Source organism: Bubalus kerabau, chromosome 6 (assembly GCF_029407905.1).
Source record: "Bubalus kerabau isolate K-KA32 ecotype Philippines breed swamp buffalo chromosome 6, PCC_UOA_SB_1v2, whole genome shotgun sequence".
Classification (NCBI taxonomy): Eukaryota; Metazoa; Chordata; class Mammalia; order Artiodactyla; family Bovidae; genus Bubalus; species Bubalus kerabau.
The window spans coordinates 21179273-21205739 of record NC_073629.1 but is presented as its reverse complement, the minus strand read 5'-3'; the positions used below and the strand labels follow the sequence as shown (position 1 = coordinate 21205739).

General features: G+C 44.3%; 1 protein-coding gene and 1 long non-coding RNA gene across 4 annotated transcripts; one reads left to right on the top strand and one right to left on the bottom strand.

Moving 5' to 3' along the window:
* Positions 1–1102: 1102 nt before the first annotated feature.
* LOC129654790 (uncharacterized) lies at positions 1103–20825 on the bottom strand. Its single transcript, XR_008715585.1, has 2 exons — positions 20442–20825; positions 1103–1359 (listed from the first exon to the last, which is right to left on the bottom strand). It is a non-coding gene; the product is annotated as an uncharacterized LOC129654790 (long non-coding RNA).
* CA14 (carbonic anhydrase 14) lies at positions 19583–26444 on the top strand. Of its 3 annotated transcripts, none has more exons than XM_055584450.1 (11): positions 19585–20519; positions 22629–22725; positions 23604–23783; positions 24452–24594; positions 24818–24913; positions 25110–25176; positions 25355–25512; positions 25617–25737; positions 25966–25986; positions 26104–26188; positions 26307–26444. In XM_055584450.1, exons 2-11 carry the CDS (start codon positions 22719–22721, stop codon positions 26368–26370), a joined length of 942 nt encoding a protein of 313 aa, XP_055440425.1. In that variant the 5' UTR covers positions 19585–20519; positions 22629–22718; the 3' UTR covers positions 26371–26444. The 3 variants fall into 3 exon arrangements, with proteins under 3 accessions (XP_055440426.1, XP_055440425.1, XP_055440424.1); XM_055584449.1 differs by having other exon boundaries at positions 19586–20519; positions 22629–22649; XM_055584451.1 differs by lacking the exon at positions 24818–24913 and having other exon boundaries at positions 19583–20519; positions 22629–22649.
* Positions 26445–26467: the final 23 nt, after the last annotated feature.

Here is a 26467-nt window from a genome sequence, read left to right as displayed (position 1 = left end):
TGCTTTTTCCATGATCCAGTGGATGTTGGCAATGTGATCTCTGGTTCCTCTGCCTTTTCTAAAACCAGCTTGAACATCAGGAAGTTCACGGTTCACATATTGCTGAAGCCTGGCTTGGAGAATTTTGAGCATTACTTTACTAGCGTGTGAGATGAGTGCAATTGTGCGGTAGTTTGAGCATTCTTTGGCATTACCTTTCTTTGGGATTGGAATGAAAACTGGCCTTTTCCAGTCCTGTGGCCACTGCTGAGTTTTCCAAATTTGCTGGCATATTGAGTGCAGCACTTCCACAGCATCATCTTTCAGGATTTGAAATAGCTCAACTGGAATTCCATCACCTCCACTAGCTTTGTTCGTAGTGATGCTTTCTAAGGCCCACTTGACTTCACATTCCAGGATGTCTGGCTCTAGGTGAGTGATCACACCATTGTGATTATCTGGGTCGTGAAGATCTTTTTTGTACAGTTCTTCTGTGTATTCTTGCCACCTCTTCTTAATATCTTCTGCTTCTGTTAGGTCCATACCATTTCTGTCCTTTATCGAGCTCATCTTTGCATGAAATGTTCCTTTGGTATCTCTGATTTTCTTGAAGTGATCTCTAGTCTTTCCCATTCTGTTGTTTTCCTCTATTTCTTTGCATTGATCACTGAAGAAGGCTTTCTTATCTCTTCTTGCTATTCTTTGGAACTCTGCATTCAGATGCTTATATCTTGCCTTTTCTCCTTTGCTTTTCGCTTCTCTTCTTTTCACAGCTATTTGTAAGGCCTCCCCAGACAGCCATTTTGCTTTTTTGCATTTCTTTTCTATGGGAATGGTCTTGATCCCTGTCTCCTGTACAATGTCACGAACCTCATTCCATAGTTCATCAGGCACTCTATCTATCTGATAGAGATAGATATATAGAGATAGAGATAGATATCTATAGAGATAGATATATATCTATCTAGGCCCTTAAATCTATTTCTCACTTCCACTGTATAATCATAAGGGATTTGATTTAGGTCATACCTGAATGGTCTCATGGTTTTCCCTACTTTCTTCAATTTAAGTCTGAATTTGGCAATAAGGAGTTCATGGTCTGAGCCACAGTCAGCTCCTGGTCTTGTTTTTGCTGACTGTATAGAGCTTCTCCATCTTTGGCTGCAAAGAATATAATCAATCTGATTTCGGTGTTGACGATCTGGTGATGTCCATGTATAGAGTCTTCTCTTGTGTTGTTGGAAGAGGGTGTTTGTTATGACCAGTGCATTTTCTTGGCAAAACTCTATCAGTCTTTGCCCTGCTTCATTCCATATTCCAAGGCCAAATTTGCCTGTTACTCCAGGTGTTTCTTGACTTCTACTTTTGCATTCCAGTCCCCTATAATGAAAAGGACATATTTTTTGGGTGTTAGTTCTAAAAGGTCCTATAGGTCTTCATAGAACCGTTCAACTTCAGCTTCTTCAATGTTACTGGCTGGAGCATAGACTTAGATTACCGTGATATTGAACGGTTTGCCTTGGAAACGAACAGAGATCATTCTGTCGTTTTTGAGATTGCATCCAAGTACTGCATTTCAAACAACTAAATTCCCTTCCCAGCTCTGGCCCATAGAGGTCAAAATAAAATACTCTAAACTCAGAGACACCAGGTATAACTAAGGTAGGTTAGATGTAATGAAAACCGGCAAAAAAAAAAAAAAAGTGAAAAATCTGTATTTCAATAAGAACTCTCCTCGAAAAATCAACCCCTTTCTTTTCTCCATCTTACAATTGGATGCAACTTCAGGTAAAAAAGTTAGAGATTTCCTCTCTGGAGAAACTGATTAGCCTAAGACACAAGAACAGACATCCTGACAAAATGGTAGGAAATGGCCAAATACCTGTTCCATCCCCTCACCGCCATGCAGTCTACCAACTTTCATACATGGTTACACATGCCTTTTAAGTGTTTTTAATGTGCCTCACTCTTAAATGTGAATGGATAGGTAAAGATCACAAATATTTTAGAAAGCCCCTTTACATGAATGAAAAGCCAAAAATAAACAGGAAAAAGAACTCAAGAAAGCAGGAAAGGATACAGAAGAAACCAATTTTCAAAAGAAAGCTTAAGATAATATCATAAAGGATAATGTATTCATGAAAATAAAAGAAAATACTGCTGTAAGAAAAACACTCTTGGGACTTAACCTGGTGGTCCAGTAGTTAAGACTTTGCCTTCCAATGCAGGGGGTATGGGTTTGATCTTTAGTCAAGGAGTTAAGAGCCCACATCACTCATGACCAAAAAATTGAAATGTAAAACAGAAGCAATATTGTAAAAAATTCAATGAAGACTTAAAAAAAAATAATCTACATCCAAAAAACAAATCTTTAAAAAAAAAAATGACATTAGAAGAGCTTGTAAAAATTAAAAATATGAACACAGAATGTAATAATTCAAAAAAAAGGAAGAGATAAAGTTGAGGAAATCTCCCTGAAAGTAGAACAAAGAGCAAAGAAATGGAAAAATAGAAGAAAAAAGTTAAGGGTATTAGAGATCAGTCCAGAAGATTCAACATACCATTGACAGGCACCTCAGATAGAGAACGTATAATACAAAATTTTTAGAGAAATAATATGAGAAACTGTCCCAGAGCTTAGGTATATAAGCTTTTAAACAAATGAGCCTATTGAGTATCCTTGCAAGAAATAAAAAAGACCAAGATATGTTAAGATGAAATTACAGAAAATCTAGGATAAAGGAAAGAAATTAAAAAGCTCCCAAGAAGAGAGAAGCCAATCTAATTCAGAATCAGAGAATGGAGGGTTCAAAGAGGAAAATTCTTTTTAAAACATTATGATAAATTACCTTATATGTTTGAACATAATGAGAAAGGCGTTACACTTTCAACAGTGAGTTTCGAGATGAATAAGCAACTAGGAAACTAAACTAAAAGGAAAAAAAAAATCATTATCAGTTCAAGGGAAGATTAAAAGTTGTACAAGAAAGGAAATATAATACACTCCTTGACACAACTGTAACTATTGATGATAATTTAAACACTAAATGCTGATTTAACTACAATTGTGGTTTAATAATTGGATCAGGAGGACAGGGTAAAAAAATGTATAGGGGAGAGACTGTTGTGTAAAAGAGGTAAATCCTTATCTTTCATAATTGAAAGCGCATAGATAATAATATCTAAAACTGAAAAATCAAGAAATGGCTCTATAAACGTATTTTTGGAAATCTAGAGTTGTGGACTAAAAGAAATAGTTTAAAAGTTGCAGTGATTGTCTCTAGGAAGTAGGAATTGGACATGGGGAAACAATGTTTTATTGTGACTTTTACTGATCTATTTGACTTTTAAAACTGTGTATCTTACTATTTTGATAAAAATAAAAAACTAAATTTGCAAATAATACAAGGTAGCTAAGAACTGACTTGTGAACTATCTAGAAACACAACAAAACATATTGAGCAGATCAGCTATCTTCAAACCAGTATCCGCTTTTCTTATTCTGTGGTAGAAGATAAGAATATAGGTGTATTTTGACAGTGATAAGAGAGCAGACTCTATGATTTCAATACTTTCAGACCATTAAATTTTTGTGCCTTGCTTTACATCCCTGGATATGTTCTAGTGTCTCCTCATTTATAGTGTATGGGAACTTGAATAGAATTTGTATCCTGCTGTTGTGTGAAAATTGTATAAATAGTTATTATGTTGAATAGGTTCATAGTGCTTTCCAGATCTACTATTAATATATTCTTCTACTTTTCTGTCTATTCTTTCTATTAATTTTTGAGAGTTTGATATTGAAACTCCAACTGAAAGTCTCATTTATCTACTTAAAAAATAATTGTAATATATAGTAGAATTATATGTAATTTGGGGGGCTTTCCCCACAGCCCAGGTGGTAAAAAATCCACCTGAAATGCAAGAGACCCAGGTTCAATCCCTGGGTTGGGAAGATCCCTTGGAGAAGGGAATGGCAATTCACTCCAGCATTTGTGCCTGGGAAATCCCATGGATAAAGGAGCCTAGCAGGCTACAGTCCATGGGGTGGCAGAGAGTCAGACACAACTGATCAACTAACACTTTCACTTTGATACATAACTTTGTTCTGTGTTTTCCAAGTGTTCTGTAAATGAGTTATCATATTTTCATAATTTAAAAAATAAAAAAGATAAAAAAGAATATAGGCATATTTTGCTATGCAGAAATTTAGATTGCTATATCTAAACTTACAGTTACAAGATAGAGAACTTTGGGCAGGATGCTGGTATACTCTTCTGCCATGTGTTTCAAAAACTATGTTCCTTTGTTTCTTTATTTTTTTAATACAGTTTAGATTTTTTCCAAGGCCATGCTTGTGTTTCTATTTAACTTCAGCTCAATCAAACCCATGGCTTTCACAAAATATCAAAATCTTAGTAATCAAAGAGTTGAATGCAATGCTACTGAAATATATTGAAATTTGATAGAAGCTGGGTGACTGGTAGAATGTGATTTATTTAATTAGCATCTTTTCCTGCTTGCTATTTTGACCAGAAGTGTTTGCATTAGTATAAATTTCTATAGTATTATGATTTCTTATAGCATGATGGGTATTTTCAATATGTGTATTTGAAAAGCATGCTATATCACTAATGTAGACTTTACTCATCTTTAAGCTAAAATTTTCTCCAAATGAGCACATCTCTCACTTTATACTCAAAGTCCATAAGAAGATAGGATTCGTTGCACAGAAATTTAACCATGATACAAGTGAAATTTATGTCTGTGTGATAGCTAAAAGGTCACAAGAGAGGGAAAAAATACTGAATTTTTGCCTAGTTGGGGAAGACCAATTGCAGGGTCCTTTGTTTATCTCTCCAAAAAAAAAAAAGAGAGTGACAATTTGTGTCTATATCTCTGGAGGAGTATAACTTTAATGAAGCCAATACGGCAATAAATATAGCAAGAATCCTTAAAAAGTACACACCCTAAATTAAAACCAAAGTGAAATATCACTACACACCTACCAGAATGGTTACTCTTTTTTTTTTTTTCAACTGATTATATCAAGTGCAATGGAAACAGTGACAGACTTTATTTTCTTGGGCTCCAAAAATCATTGCAGATGGTGACTACAGCCATGAAATTAAGAGACGTTTCCTTCTTGGAAGAAAGCTAGGACAAACCGAGACAACGTATTAAAAAGCAGAGATATTACTTTGCCAAAAAAGGTCTGTATAGTCAAAGCTATGGTTTTTCCAGTAGGCATGTATGGATGTGAGAGTTGGACTATACAAAACTGAGCACCAAAGAATTGATGCTTTTGAACTGTGGTGTTGGAGAAGACTCTTGAGAGTCCCTTGGATTGGAAGGAAATCAAACAAGTCAATAGTAAAGGAAAATAATCTTGAATATTCATTGGAAGGACTGATGCTGAGGCTGAAGCTCCAATACTTTGGCCACCTGAGGTGAAGTACTGACTCACTGGAAATGACCCTGGTGGGGGAAAGACTGAAGGCAGGAGGAGAAGGGGATGACAGAGGACAAGATGGTTGGATGGCATCACCAACTCAATGGACATGAGTTTGGGCAAGCTCTGGGAGATGGTGAAGGACAGAGAAGCCTGGTGTGCTGCAGTCCATGAGGTCACAAAGAGCTGGAAACAACTGAGCGGCTGAACAACAGCAACATATCAAGTACTGGAGTAACTGGAGCTTTCACACATTGCTGGCAGGCAACAAAAACAGTACAACCACTAGGAAGCACAGTTTGGCAGTTTTTGCAAAGCTAAACATACTGTTACACACAACCACACACAACACAACCACACAACACACAACCCAGCACTACCTATTTCAGTTCAGTTCAGTTGCTCAGTCGTGTCTGATTCTTTGAGACCCCATGGACTGCAGCACACCAGGCCTCCCTGTCCATCACCAACTCCCGGAGTTTACTCACACTTATGTCCATTGCGTCAGTGATGCCACCTAACCATCTCATCCTCTGTTATCCCCTTCTCCTCTTGCCCTCAATCCCTCCCAGCATCAGGGACTTTTCAAATGAGTCAGTTCTTCACATCAGGTGGCCAAAGTATTGGAGTTTCAGCTTCAACATCAGTCCTTCCAATGAATATTCAGGACTGATTTGCTTAAGGATGGACTGGTTGTATCTCCTTGCAGTCCAAGGGACTCTCAAGAGTCTTCTCCAATGCCACAGTTCAAAAGCATCAATTCTTAGGAGCTCAGCTTTCTTTATAGTCCAGCTCTCACATCCATACATGACCACTGGAAAAACCATAGCCTTGACTAGATGGACCTTTGTTGGCAAAGTAATGTCTCTGCTTTTTAATATGCTGTCTAGGCTGGTCATAACTTTTCTTCCAAGAAGCAAGCGCCTTTTAATTTCATGGCTGCACTCACCATCTGCAGTGATTTTGGAGCCCAAGAAAATAGTCTCTCACTGTTACCACTGTTTCCCCATCTATTTCCCATGAAGTGATGGGACTGGATGCCATGATCTTAGTTTTCTGAATGTTGAGCTTTAAGCCAACTTTTTCACTCTCCTCTTTCATCAAGAGGCTCTTTAGTTCTTCTTCGCTTTCTGCCACAAAGGTGGTGTCATTTGCTTATCTGAGGTTATTGATATTTCTCCTGGCAATCTTGATTCCAGCTTGTGCTTCATCCAGCCCAGTGTTTCTCATGATGTGCTCTGCATATAAGTTAAATAAACAGCGTAACAATATACAGCCTTGATGTACTCCTTTCCCAATTTGGAATCAGTCTGTTCTTCCATGTCCAATTCTAACTGTTGCTTCCTGACCTGCATACAGATTTCTTAAGAGGTAGGTCAGGTGGTCTGGTATTCCCATCTCTTGAAGAATTTTCCACAGTTTGTTGTGATTCACTCAGTCAAAGGCTTTGGCATAGTCAATAAAGCAGAAATAGATGCTTTTCTGGAACTCTCTTGCTTTTTCAATGATCCAACAGATGCTGGCAATTTGATCTCTGTTTCCTCTGCCTTTTCTAAAACCAGCTTGAATATCAGGAAGTTCAGAGTTCATGCACTGTTGAAGCCTGGCTTGGAGAATTTTGAGCATTACTTTGCTAGCATGTGAGATGAGTGCAATTGTGCGGTGGTCTGAGCATTCTTTGGCATTGCTTTTCTTTAGGATTGGAATGAAAACTGACCTTTTCCAGTCCTGTGGCCCCTGCTGAGTTTTCCAAATTTGCTGGCATATTGAGTGCAGCACTTTCACAGCGTCATCTTTCAGGATTTGGAATAGCTCAACTGGAATTCCATCACCTCCACTAGCTTTGTTCGTAGTGATGCTTTCTAAGGCCCACTTGACTTCACACTCCAGGATGTCTGGCTCTAGGGGAGTGATCACACCATCGTGATTATCTGGGTCGTGAAGATCTTTTTTGTATAGTTCTTCTGTGTATTCTTGCCACCTCTTCTTAATATCTTCTGCTTCTGTTAGGTCCATACCATTTCTGTCCTTTATTGTGCCCATCTTTGCATCAAATGTTCCCTTGGTATCTCTAATTTTCTTAAAGACATCTCTAGTCTTTCCCATTCTATTGTTTTCCTCTATTTCTTTGCACTGTTCACTTAGGACAGCTTTCTTATCTCTCCTTGCTATTCTTTGGAACTCTGCATTCAAATGGGTATATCTTTCCTTTTTTCCTTTGCTTTTCGCTTCTCTTCTTTTCACAGCTATTTATAAGGCCGCGTCAGACAGCCATTTTGCTTTTCTGCATTTCTTTTTCTTGGGGATGGTCTTGATCATGGCCTCTTGTACAATGTCATGAATCTCTGTCCATAGTTATCCAGGCTATCCAGACAGTTATGTTGTCCATAGTTGTCTCTGTCTATCAGATCTAATCCCTTGAATCTATTTGTCACTTCCACTGTATAATCATAAGGGATTTGATTAGATCATATCTGAATGGTCCAGTGGTTTTCCTTACTTTCTTCAATTTAAGTCTGAATTTGGCAATAAGGAGTTCATGGTCTGAGCCACAGTCTGCTCTCAGTTTTGTTTTTGCTGACTGTATAGAGCCTCTCCATCTTTGCTGCAAAGAATAAAATCAATCTGATTTCGGTGTTGACCATCTGCTGACGTTCATGTGTAGAGTCTTCTCTTGTGTTGTTGGAAGAGGGTGTATACTATTACCAGTGCATTCTCTTGGCAAAACTCTATTAGCATTTATCCTGCTTCATTATGTACTCCAAGGCCAAGTTTGCCTATTACTCCAGGTATTTCTTGACTTCCTACTTTTCATTCCAGTCACCTATAAGGAAAAGGACATCTTTTTGGGGTGTTAGCTCTAGAAAGTCTTGTAGGTCTTCATAGAACCATTCAACTTCAGCTTCTTCAGCATTACTGGTCAGGGCATAGACTTGAATTACCATGTTATTGAATGGTTTGCCTTGGAAATGAACAGAGACCATTCTGTCATTTTTGAGATTGCATCCAAGTACTTCATTTCAGACTCTTGTTGACTATGATGGCTACTCCATTTCTTTGAAGGGATTCTTGCCCACAGTAGTAGATATAATGGTCATCTGAGTTAAATTCACCCATTCCAGTCTATTTTAGTTTGCTGATTTCCTAAAATGTCAATGTTCACTCTTGCCATCTCCTGTTTGATCACTTCCAATTTGCCTTGATTCATGGACCTAACATTCCAGGTTCCTATGCAATATTGCTCTTTACAGCATCGTACCTTGCTTCCATCACCAGTCATATCCACAACTGGGTGTTGTTTTTGCTTTGGCTCCATCTCTTCATTCTTTCTGAAGTTATTTCTCCACTGATCTCCAGTAGCATTTTGGGCATCTACCGACCTGGAGAGTTCATCTTTCAGTGTCCTATCTTTTTGTCTTTTCATACTGTTCATGGGGTTCTCAAGGCAAGAATACTGAAGTGGTTTGCCATTCCCTTCTCCAGTGGACCACATTTTGTCAGAACTCTCCACCATGACCCTCCATCTTGGGCGGCCCTACGTGGCATGGCTCATGGTTTCATTGAGTTAGACAAGGCTGTGGTCCATGTGATCAGATTGGTTAGTTTTCTGTGATTGTGGTTTTCAGTCTGTCTGCCCTCTGATGGAGAAGGATAAGCGGCTTATGGAAGCTTCTTTTTTTTTTTTTTTTTTGTTAATGTTATGGAAGCTTCTTGATGGGAGAGACTGACTGAGGGAAAAACTGGGTTTGGTTTGATGGGCGGGGCCATGCTCAGTAAATCTTTAATCCAGTTTTCTGTTGATGGGTGGAGCTTGTTCCCTCCCTGCTATTTACCAGGGGCCAAACTATGGTGTTGGACTTAACAGAAGCAGAAGATATTAAGAAGAGATGGCAAGAATACACAGAAGAACTGTACAAAAAAGATCTTCACGACCCAGATAATCACGATGGTGTGATCACTCACCTAGAGCCAGACATCCTGGAATGTGAAGTCAAGTGGGCCTTAGAAAGCATCACTACGAACAAAGCTAGTGGAGGTGATGGAATTCCAGTTGAGCTGTTCCAAATCCTGAAAGATGACGCTGTGAAAGTGCTGCACTCAATATGCCAGCAAATTTGGAAAACTCAGCAGGGGCCACAGGACTGGAAAAGGTCAGTTTTCATTCCAATCCCAAAAAAAGGCAATGCCAAAGAATGCTCAAACTACCGCACAATTGCCCTCATCTCACACGCTAGTAAAGTAATGCTCAAAATTCTCCAAGCCAGGCTTCAGCAATATGTGAACCGTGAACTTTCTGATGTTCAAGCTGGTTTTAGAAAAGGCAGAGGAACCAGAGATTAAATTGCCAACATCCGCTGGATCATGGAAAAAGCAAGAGAGTTCCAGAAAAGCATCTATTTCTGCTTTATTGACTATGCCAAAGCCTTTGACTGTGTGGATCACAACAAACTGTGGAAAATTCTTCAAGAGATGGGAATACCAGACCACCTGATCTGCCTCTAGAGAAATCTGTATGCAGGTCAGGAAGCAACAGTTAGAACTGGACATGGAACAACAGACTGGTTCCAAATAGGAAAAGGAGTTCATCAAGGCTGTATATTGTCACCCTGTTTATTTAACTTATATGCAGAGTACATCATGAGAAACGCTGGACTGGAAGAAACACAAGCTGGAATCAAGATTGCAGGGAGAAATATCAATAACCTCAGATATGCAGATGACACCACCCTTATGGCAGAAAGTGAAGAGGAACTAAAAAGCCTCTTGATGAAAGTGAAAGTGGAGAGTGAAAAAGTTGGCTTAAAGCTCAACATTCAGGAAACGAAGATCATGGCATCCGGTCCCATCACTTCATGGGAAATAGGGAAACAGTGGAAACAGTGTCAGACTTTATTTTTCTGGGCTCCAAAATCACTGCAGATGGTGACTGCAGCCATGAAATTAAAAGACGCTTACTCCTTGGAAGGAAAGTTATGACCAACCTAGATAGCATATTCAAAAGCAGAGACATTACTTTGCCAAGAAAGGTCCGTCTAGTCAAGGCTATGGTTTTTCCTGTGGTCATGTATGGATGTGAGAGTTGGACTGTGAAGAAGGCTGAGCGCCGAAGAATTGATGCTTTTGAACTGTGGTGTTGGAGAAGACTCTTGAGAGTCCCTTGGACTGCAAGGAGATCCAACCAGTCCATTCTGAAGGAGATCAGCCCTGGGATTTCTTTGGAAGGAATGATGCTAAAGCTGAAACTCCAGTACTTTGGCCACCTCGTGCGAAGAGTTGACTCATTGAAAAAGACTCTGATGCTGGGAGGGATTGAGGGCAAGAGGAGAAGGGGCCGACAGAGGATGAGATGGCTGGATGGCATCACTGACTCGAAGGACGTGAGTCTGAGTGAACTGTGGGAGTTGGTGATGGACAGGGAGGCCTGGCGTGCTGCGATTCATGGGGTCGCAAAGAGTCGGACATGACTGAGCGACTGATCTGATCTGATCTGAAACTATGGTGGAGGTAATGAAGATAATGGTGACGTCCTTCAAAAGAACCAAGCATGTACTGCTACACTCAGTGTCCCCAGCCCTGCAGCAGGCCACCACCGACCCACGCCTCTGCCAGAGACTCCTGGACACTCACAGGCAAGTCTGGGTCAGTCTCTTGTGGGGTCACTGCTCCTTTCTCCTGGGTTCTGGTGCTCACAAGTTTCTGTTTGTCCCCTCCAAGAGTCTATTTCCCAGTCCTCTGTATGTTCTAAGGGATTCCCTGGTGGCTCAGACGGTAAAGTGTCTGCCCGCAATGTGGGAGACCTGGGTTCAATCCCTTGGTTGGGAAGATGCCCTGGAGAAGCAAATGGCAACCCACTCCAGTACTCTTGCCTAGAAAATTCCACGGATGGGGGAGCCTGGTGGGCTACAGTTCATGGGGTCACAAAGAGTCGGACACGACTGAGTGACTTCACTTCACTTCACTTCTGTATGTTCTGGCAGCTCTGTGGTGGGGTTGATGGCGACCTCCTCCAAGAGGGTTTATGCCATACCCAAGTCTGCTGCACCCAGGGCCCCTGTCCCTGCGGCAGTCCACTGCTGACCCGTACCTCCACAGGAGACACTCAAACACAAGTTCTGTCTCAGTCTCTATGGGGTCCCTGGATTTAGTCAAGAGCAATAAATACACATGTCCACTCAAAAACCTGTACTTGAATGATTTTACCTGCAGTTGCTGAAAACTAAAAACAACCCACAGATTCTTCAACTAGTAAATGGATAAGCCAGCTGTGAACATCTATATAATGGAAAAACTCAGCAGTAAAATGAAGCAAACTTCTAATATGCAGCAACATGAATGAATGCTGAGTGAAAGAAGCCAGTGTCAAAAGGCTACATGCTGTATAATTTAACTCATAAGACAATCTGGGAAAGGCAAACGCATAAGGTCAGAAACAGATCAGGAATTACGTCAGGGACAGGGTGATGTCTTGATTATGATGGTGCTTACGCTTCTTTACGTATTTGTCAAAACTCATAGGACTCTACACTAAAAAGGGTGAATTTTACTGTACATAAGTTATACTTCCAGAAACCTGACTTTAACAAAAGGAATGAGTGTGAAATTATCATAATAATTTTTTAAAGTATATACGCTCTTTTGATTTTACTTCTAGAAAACAGTTGAGCAAATGTGTAAATATATATGAACAAAAATATTCTAATTGAAGTATTGTTTGTCACAGGTAAAAATTGAAAAAACAAACAAACAAACAAAACACTACCAGTCCAAAGCTACAGGATTGTTTAATCAGGTTTCTATTATACAATACTTTGCAGTTTAAATTTTTGACAGAGATATACACTTACTGATACAGAAAAATGTTCAAATAGTGTCAAGGAAAAAGGTTACAATTATGTATATAGTTTGGTCCTATTTTTGTAAAAAAAAAGTATACACACAAAATATATACATTTAGTTATAGCTTCATAGAAAAAAATTGTAAGATAGCAGAATAGTAACAGACTTATCTCTAATTGGGAGAATTTTGAGTGATGTTATTTTTCTTTTTTGCTATTTTGAATCTTCTCTTTTCCTAAAAATAATCAGGTATTATTTTTAAAAATAATATTTAAGAGGAAAAGAGACAAGACATTGCTAAGATCTGATATTCTCTACCATTCTGGAGCCAACTCCAACATTTCCTTTTCATTTTTTAAAACAGGAGTAAACAGTCCATTTTTCCCCACGTGTATGGATTTGTAACCAACCTGTGACAGCACCATTTAAATAAAATACTTGAAACAATAAGCATGTTTGATAGTAGAAAATGAGGGAAAAGGGGAGAATTAATAACTGCATTTCACTTTTGCAGATATTGCCCAGAAATGACTTGAAGCTTAAAAAAAAAAATGTTTGTTGATTTTTATTTCCTCCTCAAAGCAACGCCTCCCCACCAGCTGCGAGGAATAGGCAGAAGCAGCCAGAGTCAAAAATGTCACCAGTTTTTTAAAATTTTGGTTTTGTTTTTAAAGTCTCAATGCATTTTGAGCAGTGAGTCTGTCAGAGCCTGATTCTTTGTCCTAGTAATATTTCTATACGACCCCAGCCAAGTCATTTTACCCTTCAAGACCCATGCTTTAAAAAAAAAAAGTATAGATATTTAGAAGCAAATAAAATGTCAGTGAAAGCACAGCCTGTTCTTTTGCTTTAAGGTTTCAAAGAAAACCAAATCATTTGTCACAATCTGATCTGAGAACAGACTAATTATCTGGGAGATGATTAAGCCAGGAGAAGGCAATGGCACCCCACTCCAGTACTCTTGCCTGGAAAATCCCATGGATGGAGGAGCCTGGTAGGCTGCAGTCCATGGGGTCGCTACGAGTTGGATGCAACTGAGCGACTTCATTTTCACTTTTCACTTTCATACAATAGAGAAGGCAATGGCAACCCACTCTAGTGTTCTTGCCTGGAGAATCCCAGGGAGGGCAGAGCCTGGTGGGCTGCCATCTCTGGGGTCGCACAGAGTCGGACACGACTGAATCGACTTAGCAGCAGCAGCAGCAGGGGTGTCCCAACGGCTCAGAGGTAAGGAGTTTGCCTGCAATGCAGGAGATGCAGGGGCCAAGGGTTCCATCCCTAGGTCTGGAAGACCCCCTGGAGGAGGGCATGGCAAGGTACTCCAGTATTCTTGCATGGAGAATCCCATAGAGGAAACTGGCAGGCTACACTCCAAAGGGTCACAAAGAGTCGGACACGACTAAAGCGATTGAGCACAGCACTAAGCCAGTAATAAGCAACCTGGGGTCACAAGATCTCATTTTGCTATATTATTCTCTGATTCCCATTCCTACAGCAATTTGCATATAACAATTCTTCAATAATCAAAGAAAAAAAAATCTTTAGAATCTTCTCACTATTGAAGGGAAGCAGCTTAAGTGTTAGTGTTTTTTGTATGGGTTGTCACACACAGCCTTCACTTGAATTAGATGAATGGTGGAGAATAAAAAGAAAAGGGAAAAGTCAGGCAGAATGAGGAGGCCACTAGAGCAGCTGGAACAAATTATTATAATTTCCAGGGTGGCGCTAGTGGTAAAGAACCCGCCTGCCGATGCAGAAGACATAAGATACCTGGGTTTAATCCCCAGAGGAGGGAATGGCAACCAACCCACTCCAGTATTCTTGCCTGGAGAATCCCATGGACAGAGGAGACTGGCGGGCTACAGTCCAGTTCAGTTCAGTCGCTCAGTTATGTCTGACTCTTTGTGACCCCATGGACTGCAGCACACCAGGCTTCCCTGTCCATCACCAATTCCCGAAGCTTGCTCAAACTCATGTCCATCAAGTCACTGATACCATCCAACTATCTCGTCTTCTGTCGTCCCCTTCTCTTGCCTTCAATCTTTCCCAGCATCAGGGTCTTTTCTAATGAATCAGTTTTTCACATCAGGTGGCCAAAGTATTGAAGTTTCAGCTTTAGCATCACTCTTTCCAATGACTATTCAGGACTGATTTCCTTTAGGATTGACTTGTTTGATCTTCTTGCAATCCAAGGGACTCTCAAGAGTCTTCTCCAACACTAATTATCCAACACTTCAATTTTTTGGCACTCAGCTTTCTTCACAATCCAAATCTCACATCCATATATGACTACTGGAAAAACCATCACTTTGGATGAATCTTTGTCAGCAAAGTAATATCTCTGTTTTTTAATATGCTGCCTAGATTGGTCACAGCTTTTCTTCCAAGGAGCAACCGTCTTTTTAATTTCAGGGCTGCAGTCACCATCTGTAGTGATTTTGGAGCCCAAGAAAATAAAGTCTCTCACTGTTTCCATTGTTTCCCCATCTATTTGCCATGAAGAGATGGAACCGGATGCCATGATCTTAGTTTTCTGAATGTTGAGCTTTAAGCCAATTTTTTCACTCTCCTCTTTCACTTTCATGATGAGGCTCTTTAGTTCTTTGCTTTCTGCTATAAGGGTGGTGTCATCTGCATATCTGAGGTGATTGATATTTCTCCCTGCAATCTTGATTCCAGCTTGTGCTTCATCCAGCCCAGTGTTTCTCATGATGTACTCTGCATAGAAGTTAAATAAGCAGGGTGACAGTATACACCCTTGATGTACTCTTTTCCCAATTTAGAACCAGTCGTTGTTCCATGTCCAGTTCTAACTGCTGCTTCCTGACCTGCATACAGATTTCTTAAGAGGCAGGTCAGGTGGTCTGGTATTCCCATCTCTTTCAGAATTTTCCACAGTTTGTTGTGATCCACACAGTCAAAGGCTTTGGCATGGTCAATAAAGCAGAAGTAGATGTTCTTCTGGAACTCTCTTCCTTTTTCAATGATCCAACGGATGTTGGCAATTTGATCTTTAGTTCCTCCGCCTTTTCTAAATCCAGCTTGAACATCTGAAACTTCGCGGTTCATGTACTGTTGAAGCCTGGCTTGGAGAATTTTGAGCATTACTTTGCTAGAGTGTGAGATGAGTGCAATTGTGCGGTGGTCTGAGCATTCTTTGGCATTGCTTTTCTTTGGGATTGGAATGAAAACACCTTTTCCAGTCCTGTGGCCACTGCTGAGTTTTCCAAATTTGCTGGCATATTGAGTGCAACACTTTAACAGCATCATCTTTTAGGATTTGAAGTAGCTCAACTGGAATTCCATCACCTCTGCTACAGTCCATGGGGTCGCAAAGAGTCGGACATGACTGAACGACTTAGCATGCATCATGATATGCTTCCTTGAAGGGAAGGCAGCTTCTTAAATATATTAAGGAGAACCCTGCTTTGACATAACACATTCTTGGGTGTCACTCTTAGAGACAAATGAAGCATGGGTCTGCCTGCTGTGGAGTGGCATTTTTTATGTTCTTATATATAACTATAGGCCCAGCCTATGCAACCATCACAAGACTGTTGACATCAGGTAAAGAAAATCTCACTACTAATTACCCATCCCTCTTGGTTCCCATAAAACTTTGTTTCACCACTATTTAGAACTTCTCATGGCTGTATTCTGATAATTGGGTAAGGTATCTGCATCCCCTAAAGAGACTGTGAAATCCTTGAGGGCCGGGATTGTGGTTTATTAATTTTTTATTTCTAGAGTCTGCCCTGTTGCCTAGCACTCAATGTATGTTTGTAAATTAGTGACGGTATTGTTGCTAAGCTCTGCAAAAGTGACTGCAAAGAACAATTCTAGTTGGCTAGAATCTCTGCAGAGAATGGCAAACTCCTGGGAATTCCCTGGTGGTCCGGTGGTTAGGACGCGGTGCTTTCACTGCCATGGCCCAGGTTCAATCCCTGTCCAGAGAACTAAGACCTTGCAAGCCACGTGGTGCAGCCAAACCAAACAAAGAAAAAGGCAAACTCTATCACCTCTGCTCCTTCCGTAGATATACAGCATTGATTCTCAAGTGTGGACCCTCAGACCAGTACCATCTAACAGGTCCCCAGGTGACCTGTTAGAAATGTAAATCTCTGGGCCGCTCTCAGCTTCTGAGAAGGACCCACATTCTGCCTATGGAATGTGTCCCCTACTTTCACTTTACTATGGCTTGCTCTTGAATTCTTTCCTGTGCCAATCCAAGGACCCTCACTTGACAGCCTGTCCCCAGGAATTTGACTAAGACCTGGGACATGACCATCCTCTTGTGCCCCATTTTCCTGCAACATCTTTGCAAAGTATATTAATAAATCTACGTCTTGCGTGTGTGTGCATGCTCAGTTATCTCCAACTCTTTGCGACCCCATGACTGCAGCCCACCAGGCTCCTCTGTCCATGGAATTTTCCAGGCAAGAATACTGGAGTGGGTTGCCATTTTCTTCTCTGGGGATCGTTCTGATCCAGGGATCAAACCTGTAGCTCTTATGACTCCTACATTGGTAGGTGGATTATCTGCCACTAGGGCTGCCTGAGAAGCAATCGACCTCTTACCTATCAAAAAAATGCAAATCTCTGGACATACCCCAGACCTACAGAATCAGAAGCCTTAGGGGCAGAGGCCCAGAAATTGGTATTTTAACAAGCCTTCCAGGTGATTCTGATGCACAATGATGTTTGAGAACCCAAAGGAGAAAGTTCAACGGTGCCTATGTCCTTATCCTAGTTTAGCTTAGCAGCTATATAACTAGCCAAGGGAGAATCCATAAATCCCTCAAAACTCAGTCTTTAAAGGGTATAACAAGGGAGCTGAAATGATGATTGAGGACCCTTCTAGCCTAAAATTTTGGGAAAAGGCAGAAAGTAAATAAATGTTCCAATGACCAGATGCATTCATTCAATCAGCGAAAATCAGTGCATGACACAAATTTACTCCTTTTTAATTAAAATTTTAATTTTTAATTAAAATTGTTCAGACCACAAACTTGGAACTGTCTTCTGTCTATAAGATTCTTCTACTGCATCTGCCAGGCAATGTGAACTGGAAAACCGAGAAATGATCCAAAAGAGTTCTGGCCACCTTCTCCCCTAAATTACTTTGACTTTAATTCTTGAAAGCTTCTGTGTTTGCTTAAGAGCCTTCAGTACCAGTGTGTTAGAAGACAGGGAGTGATAATAAATGTGAGTATCAAAATAGACTATCTCTGGATCTGTGTTACTTACATCACAAAGTTGCTTGCTCTTTTAGGAAACTGAATCCATCTAATTCCGTCTCCTCATCCATTCTCTCTTCTAGGCAGTAAGTCACCACCTGGACTGTCTGAGTAAGTTCCCTGTGTCTACCATTCCTCTTTCCTTCTGATCTGCCTCCCTCCCTCACTGAACTCTCATTTTCCCCACCACACAAATTCAGAGCACTTAGTGAGTTACTGTAAGGTGTTTTAGACTATTTAGAATGTTTAGTCAGTTTAAATATCTTTTTCAAAAAGGACCTTTTAAGAAAAACCAACCCAGAAGTCACCACACTTGGATACCATCAATTCTCTGCCCAGTTCACACTTCACTGCATTTGGAAGGACAGGAGATGGCGCCAGAAAGCCATTTTGGTTTCCAGTCGGGTTTTTCACCAAGCTCAGAGTGAGCAAAGGGCTAGAGAGGGAGACCTAGGCATTGAAACAAAACCGCCAGTTTTAGTAGCACCTAAGGTGGGGGGAGGTGAGGCGGGAAGAGTTTTTTGTTTGTTTTTTTTATCATATAACGGTCCTCTTGACACTACTCCAAATCAGCCCGGTGACAAAAGAAATATCCATAGTAAAGCCAAAGATAAAAATAAAGACAACGCCAATAAAAATTTTAAAAATAAATAAATACAGGCAAGCCCCTGGAGTTTGCCGCCTTTCCCCTCTTTACTACATACCAGGGCCTTTGTCCATTGGGGAAACACAAGGGCCGGGAGGGGCTGCTCACTCCCAAGTAGGAAGCTGCTGATTTGAGGCTGAGACATCTCTGTGAAACAGTATCCACTTGTACAGGCAAAAGCCCAAAGCCCACCAGCAGTGAAACACTTCCGAGAAGGAATCACATGCAAGACATTTTGAACTGGAACTTTAAAAAAGTTTAAAAATTCATGGACAACCAGGAGGTGGCGCCTGACAAGACACATTATCTATCTCGGGAGGCTGCATCGCAGCCCCGGGCACTCCAGGGAACTCTGTCCCGGCAGAGGTCATTCTGTCCAGGCCTCTTCTTTCCTACCTTGCAAAAGAGGTCTCTGTTTGCTTGCTTTTTTCTGTTCCTCTGTGTTAAAGGTCCTGATTCTCAGGAAGTCTAATTTACACTTTAAGCCTTTTCTTCTTCTTAGATGGGATGAGAGGGGTTTAGGGGGAACCTCAAAACATAAAATTTTTCTGGAAGGGAAAAATAACTTGAATGGTGATGAAAGAATTAAAAAGGATATGGCATCTGCAAAATGGCTTTGCTTTGCAATCAATCACAGTGGATGGAAAAGCACCCAGGCTCCTGTTTCAGCAGGGGCTGATGATCTAGCATATGCATTATTTCTGTTCACTTGGCTTTTATCCTTCCCCCTTATTTAGCGCCTGCTCCCTTTGTTTTGACTATTTATTGCTACTGAGCAGGAACAAGGAGGGCAGAAGGACCTCACATGGGTGCCTCCTCCAGGCTGAGACTCTGGTGAGGGAAGGGAGAACTGGGGCCAGTGTTTGGCCTGAGGTTATCTTTGAGTCTCACAGTTCATAATGAGGGATTTAGGATGTACATTCCAATCAGGATTTCCAGTCCCATGGGGGAACAAGCACCAGCCTGCATTCCTGAGATTCAACGGCCTCTCTGCTCCACTTGCCCAGCTCTCCAGTGGCAGGTCTCACTCAGTCCCCAAAGTCCTGCCCCAGCCTTTGATTGGGCGGGTGGGAAGACCCTGGGCCCCTCTCCCACTCCAATGTGATCACATGGTCTCTCTCTGCTCCCTCCCCTCTCTTAGCCTGGAGTCCACCTTCTTTTTTTTTTTTTTTTTGATGGTGGTAGTGATTGTTTCTAAGGTCTTCCCGCCTTTCCTCCTGCCCTGGCCACCGTGCCCAGGGTCTGTGTCCTCTTCAGTGACAAAAGCCGCCCTAGATCTGGGCTCCCAGGGGAGGGAGGTGGCTGGGTCTGGCAGTTGCAGCCGCTGTCTCTTCATGGTGCTGCTGCAGCCCCTCCCCCCGCTGGGCACACAAATGGGCTTTATCCAGCAAACAAAACCACCCCCCACCCAGGCCACAAAGGCACGTGGACCCAGCCTCACCGTGGGAAGCGGGTGGTGACAGGCGCAGGAGAAAGAGCGCTCCAAACGAGCTCTCCTCGCCCGCCTCACTTCTCTTCCTCACTTTCCACAACCAAGATTGTAGTCCTTGACTTCCTACCCTCCAGCTGCACCCTGAGTCCCCCAACTCCCTTTAACTCCACACTCTTCCTATTCCAGGGCACCTCACATTCTGCAGGGATTTGGGCACGGGTCCTCCCACTATCTGTCCCACACCCAGGGAGTGGCCCCTCAGAGGAGAAGCCAAAGTCCCTCGGAGGGGGACTGGATGGGACCTCAAAGGATAGGACACCCAAAACCTCCGTTCCTGCTCCTGCCCGTTCCCAGGGACACCTTTCTCCACAGTGTCTGTGTGGATAGCAGAGGAAGGAAGAGCTCACCCCAGCTGGGTTCCTGAGCCGGGGCCAGGACTCCCGTTTTCACAGCCGCGCTCTACTCTGAGCAGGGCCATCCTGCATGCTTAATCGGCTATTTAAGGAGCTGTTCGCCAGCAACCCGGGCAGCCCCCCCCTCCACACGTACACCCGTCCAGAGCCACCTTAAAAGCAGGAGGCAATTGGAAGTAGCTGGCCAGCAAGGGAAGACTGCAAAGAGAGGTAAAAAGAGAGAGGGCAGAAAGAGAAGCAGCGAGAGATTTATCCTGGGACCAGAAACTCACGGTACCCCCACTGAAAACCAAATCCCCTGGAAGCCCGCAGAGACACAAAGACAGCAAGAGAGAAAGACAAATACACTCCACTCCAGGAAACTCCTGTCCCCCGCCCCAACCCTCTCTCTCTCCCTCCCCGCTCTCTCCCTGCCCTAGTCCTCTAGTCCCCAGACCCCCAGTACCTTGCACTCCTTCCGGGCACACCATGTTGTTCTTCACCCTCCTGCTAGAGGTGATTTGGATCCTGACTGCCAACGGGGGTAGGTACATCTGGTGTCTGTGTGTCTGTCTGTGCTGATGTACACATGTTGCCTTGCATGTTTAATAGAGGAGGAGTGTAAAAGGAAGCCTGGGGGCTAGAATAATAGGCTCAGGCTCAGGGATGGAGGGAAAGAGAGAGGACTCGGGAGGAGACCACTGTCCTTCTCTGCCCTTTGATTTTCCAGCTTTGTTGTGGGTGGGGATGGGGCAAACTGACCTGGGGCAGAATATGTACACACGCCTCCCGCAGAATCGATTTGCAGACTACAAAGTCTCTTCAGAGCTCTTTCCCCACTGCCCTAGTCCCTGGCTACCCTCCTGGCCTTCTTTATTTACAAACTCATCCAATTAGGGAGCCAAAGAGGCCTGGAGTGAAAGGATAGAGGACTCATGGAGGAAGTGGTCAGGGGAATATTCCTATACCTCCTGCCAAGCTCAGACCCCGATCCCTGACTATGAACCTCGTGGCCAAAGTCCCCTCTCCTTTCTAGGTGCATGTGTACTAAGTTACTTCACTCGTGTCTGACTCTTTGCGACCCTATGGACTGTAGCCCACCAGGCTCCTCTGTCCATGGAATTCTCCAGGCAAGAGTACTAGAGTGGTCTCCGTTCCATGGGGCGACCAATTTCCTGGTTTTTCCTGAAAGCAGTAGCAATAGTCCATATTGTTAGTCCCTTTACGATTTACAAAGGACTTTCAGGAGCTCCCAGGAGAGGAAGAGGGACTCTCAGGGGAATGGCTGAGGTGTTCCGGGAATGTCCCCAGGACCCCTGCCACTCATTTCTGTGACCCCTGTGTCTAGCTCAGTATCCAGCACAGAGCAGACGAGGAATTAAGATGTGTTGGAAGAACGGGGTTGGGAGGTGTCTAGAGGGCAGGTAGAAAATGCAAAGAAGATGACTGGGCAGAGGGACTGCCAAGGAGACCTGCAAATTCCACCCGAGGAGAAAGGAAAAAAATCAGGAAAGAGTAGGAAGAGATGTGAGACCAGTGTGTTGAGAATTTGATGGGAGGGAAAGGGCAAGGCTGTTAGCCTGCCCAGAACCAGGGGATTTGAGTTGTTGAGGTGTCCCACTGAGCTGGTGAGTGCAGGGCTGCCTCCAGCCTTCCTCTGGGTTGCTTTTCAGAATTGTGTGAACTGAGGGATGAGCCAGTCCAAGAGCCCAGTGATGAGATCAAGGATATCTTAACAGTCTAAGGGATTTATTTAAGTGAATAAGAGAGCAGAGGTTGCTGGAGGCAGGGGTCAGGGGGTGGAGATTTAGAATTTTACTCCAAAGTTTCTAGCAATTTGAAAAATACAGAGACAACCTGCAGGAAGGCCTCCTTTTCCTCTTGAAGCAGTTTGGCCCTGGGTGAGGGCTGGACCAGCAGACCCCAGACCTTCCATCCAGAAGACAGGACTGCATGAAAGCCTGGCATGTGACCCAGCTGGCAGCTCTCATTTCCACACACAATGCTTTACTTTCATCCTGTCCCTGCCAGCCTGGCTGCCTGTGCCCACCCACCACCCTCCACGTAGAGTAGACCCTGCCTGACTCCCACCTCTCCTAGTCATCTGGGAACCTCGGGAGCAGAGGTTCCTGGTGATGGGGAAAACTTCCTTTAGAGTTACTGGGACAAGAAGGAGAAACGTAAATGTTCATTTACAGCTCAGTGCCTGGGTTCATACAAAGCTTCAAAGCAAAGGAATATTCGCCCTCTCCTCTCAGCAAGATGGCCCCCGACTCTGAACTTCTTGCCCCTCCCCTTGTTCCAGTCCCCTTCCTCCAAACCCTCTGCCTACACCCTCACCTCAGCCCAAGTGTTAGACTGGCTTGGCACAGGCTAGAGAAAAGTGAGGGTTGGGCATTTTGCACATTTGGATCCAGGTTAATTTTAGTCTCCTGGCTTTATCTCTTTTCAATTCTCCTCCCCCTTTACTCAGGGAGCACAAGCACAGCCTGGCTGATTTTAAATAGACCCCCGACCTTTCCACTGCGGTGTCCAATTTCAGGGCTTCCTTTGGGAAGTGCTGGAAGGAGGGAGGAGAACGGGAGGGGGGGAGTGGAGGAGCTCCCTGCCTGGGGCTGTGCTGGCTGTAACTCAAAGTTCCTCTGCCTTGCAGGTCAACACTGGACGTACGAGGGTGAGAGCAGAACCCAGGCCTACCAACGCCCTTTCCTCACTGGGACCTCTTCACCTGGCGGGAAGACTTATGCCACGTGGGTGGGGAGGTTTCCGTTAGCTTTTCATCCTAGCTCCTCCCTTCCCCAACTCCCTGTGCCCCAGCTTTCGCTCAGATTGATTCTTAGACCCTGTTCTAACCATCAAATCCCAAACCCCCTGATTCAGCAGAAAAGCCAGTTATGTCCTCAATCAATCTCTGTGGGAGTGAGGGAGCCGGAGTGGAGAGGAGAAGTGGGTGGGGGAAGGTGCCATGAGCTTAGCTGCCCCTTCTCCTCCTTGCTCATTCTATCCTGATCAATCCTACCCCAACCTGAATCTGGAACCGGGACAGAACCTGAGGTCAGGGGTGAGGGAGAGGCCAGCAGGACAGTGTGTGACCCTGGCAGAGGTGCAACCAGATTCCTTTCAACTTAACGAAGTCCCTGAGTCAAGGCAAGGTCCAGTGTGAGAGCAAGGAGTCAATGATGGGAAGTCAGCAGGTCTGAATCTTAAGGCCTCTTGATAGGGGTTCCCCAGAGACCCTACCTCTCTAGAATAATTTTCCCAGCTTTCCTGCTCCTACTCAAATCCACCTCTCTGGCTCTGCGGACTTTCTACCCATCTCCTTTTCCTCTCATTAGCTCTTGTATCCTCCAACAAGGGAACCAGTAAGTAAAGGCAACTGCTCCCCATTCATCAGGAGAGCAGGGGAATCATCACTGCCCCTGGATAGGCGATGGGAAGGATGAGAAGGAACTGCCTCAGCGAGTCCAGCAGGGACTCCCCCCTCACCCAGCCCCGCATAACTAAGGGCTTCATATGGGGTAGAGGGAAGTGCATGTCCACCTCCATGTAGGTAAATAGCTTGGTGGAGGGTTGCTGAAGGGTGGTTGGGGCTAGAGGGCAAGACAAATGTCTGTGATAACCCCACCAGGTCCACATGGTCAAGACCACTGGCCCGCCTCTTACCCTGAATGTGGAAGCAATGCCCAGTCCCCCATCAATATCCAGACAGACAGTGTGACTTTTGACCCTGACTTGCTACCTCTGCAGCCCCATGGATATGAACAGCCTGGCACTGAGCCTTTGAACCTGCACAATAATGGCCACACAGGTAAAAAGACCTGGCCTCCAAGGAGATTAAGCTTCAGTTCCAATCTTAGGAGTCAGAGGTGAAGAAGCATTCTCCTAACTTCTAAATTCTCAGAAGGTTTTGTCTATAAATTTGGAGACAAGAGAATGGGCATGAGGCTCCTGTAGCCAAAGGTGGTTGAGGGGTGGGTGAGCATCATAGTACTGCCTTGGGTGGGTGAGCATCATAGTACTGCCTTGATCTTCACTAGAGAAGCAGTGGCTGGGACTTTCAGCCAGTGGTCCAGTGGTTAAGACTCCATGCTCCCACTGCAGGGGGCACGGGTTCAATTCCTAATTGGGGGACTAAGATCCTGCATGCCAATGCCCCAGGGTGCCACCAAAAAACAGAAAAGCAGTGTCCTATGGGAAGAACAGAGGATGATATGGTTGAATGGCATCACTGACTAAATGGACATGCATTTGAGCAGGAGATAGTGAAGGACAGGGAAGCCTGGAGTGCTGCAGTCCATGGGGTCTCAAAGAGCTGGACAGGAGTTAGCCACCGAACAACGTGGGAAAAACTGGGTGCTGTGCAGAGAAACAGAAAAGGCTGGCCAAGTTTCCCAAGAAGTGGTGGCAACTGCGGGGAAGGGTAGGAATGCATCCAGATTACTCCAACCCTAACTACTTGCTCTCTTTCCCTCATAGTACAACTCTCTCTGCCCTCTACCCTATATCTGGAAGGACTTCCCCGAAAATATGTAGCTGCCCAGCTCCACCTGCACTGGGGTCAGAAAGGAACCCCCTGGGGATCAGAGCACCTGATCAACGGCAAAGCCACAGCTGCAGAGGTACCAGGAGCAAGGCCTGGACTAGGATGTAGTGATAGGCACTGTCGGTCCCAGGGATCTGGAAACTGAGAACATGCTTGGGGTGAAAGGGCAAGCTTTGTGGGGCAGATTTACTGCATGCAAGAGGTGGTGGTGGTGGTGGTGGCAGCGGCTAGGATCAAAGCCTTTGGGACTGGGTAGTGGAGAAACAGCAAATGATTCAATTCCCTGTCCTCTCCCTTAGCTCCACATTGTACATTATGATTCTGAGTCCTACGAAAGCCTGAGTGAGGCTGCTCAGAGGCCTCAGGGCCTGGCTGTCTTGGGCATCCTCATTGAGGTCAGTGGCCCCCGAACCCTCTGAGGCCCCCCTCCACTCCCTCTGCATCCCTCAGTCCTATTCTGTCCATGTCTGTTGCTGGTCATCCTCCCAAGACAAGTCAGCAACCCATTTAGACCATGTATCCTACACACAAATGTCTGACTTCTAACATGGACTCATCCTGAACACTCTCCCCCATTTCTTCCCAATCCAGGTGGGTGAGACTAAGGATCCAGCTTATGAACACATTCTGAGTCATTTGCATGAAATCAAGCATAAAGGTGAGCCCTAAAAATCTATCTGAAGACAAAGTCACGTTAGACTTCAGGGAAATTTCTCAAGGCCTGAGAGGCCTGGGATGAGGCAGTGAGTTAGGGACCAAGGTGTTGCTTCTAGGAGCCCCGTCTAGGTAAGCGAGGGTGCAGTGAGGGAGATGAGCCTGAATCTGTCCTTGACCAGATCAGAAGACCTCCGTGCCTCCCTTCAACGTGAGAGGGCTGCTCCCGCCGCTGCTGGCACAGTACTTCCGTTACAATGGCTCGCTCACCACTCCGCCCTGCTACCAGAGTGTGCTCTGGACTGTCTTCCATCGAAGGGCCCAGATTTCTATGGAACAGGTGAGCAGTGGAGAGGTGAGGCAGAGGAGTTGTAACCTCAAACCCTTCCCCACTCCCCAAAGCAAGGGCCACTCGTCCCTGAGTCCCACGCTTCTGCTCCTCAGCTGGAAAACCTTCGGGAAACACTGTTCTCCACGGAGGAGGAGCCCTCTGAGCCACTGGTACAGAACTACCGAGCCCCCCAGCCTCTCAATCAGCGGATGGTCTTTGCTTCTTTCATCCAAGGTGACTGTACAGGGCTTGGAAAAAGGGACAGGAAACTGGGGGATTCAATGGCAGGAACTAGGATGCCCCTAAGAAGGAAAAGAAGGCTACAGGGGGAAGGGATTCCCAGGCCTTGCTTGGACTGGGACCCACCATGCCCCAAGGTGCCTAGCCCTCAGGGCTGGCACAGGGCAGCTTCTAGCTGGGTGGGGATCTGGTCTCGCTGACCCAGGTTTTCTTCCCTTGCAGTGGGACCCTCGTATACCACAGGTAAGACAGTCTTTCCCAGGTATCAAGGTGTGGGGTACAGGGTATGGTGCTCCTCAGCAAGTTAGGGAAAGGCTCACTATGTCAGTCCTAGGCAGACACCCTCCATCTCTCTCCCAGGTGAAATGCTGAGTTTGGGAGTAGGAATCCTGGTTGGCTGTCTCTGCCTTCTGCTGGCTGTTTATTTCATCGCTAGAAAGATCCGGTGAGGTCCTACTCTCCAATCTTCCAGTCCTTTTGTCCCAAAAAGCATGCTCCTAGTCCACCTCTAATCTGTTTCACATCGGACACTAGGCATTTCCACGAACCATTCTCCCTTCCAGGAGGAAGAGACTAAGAAACCGGAAAAGTGTGGTCTTCACCTCAGCACGAGCCACCGAGGCATAGACTCCTTCCTGGACACTTCAGAGGCCTTCTACTTGCTTGGCTGTCAGGATGCTTGTCAAGTGAGGCGCCGGGACTGGCCAGGAAATACTGTAGGAGT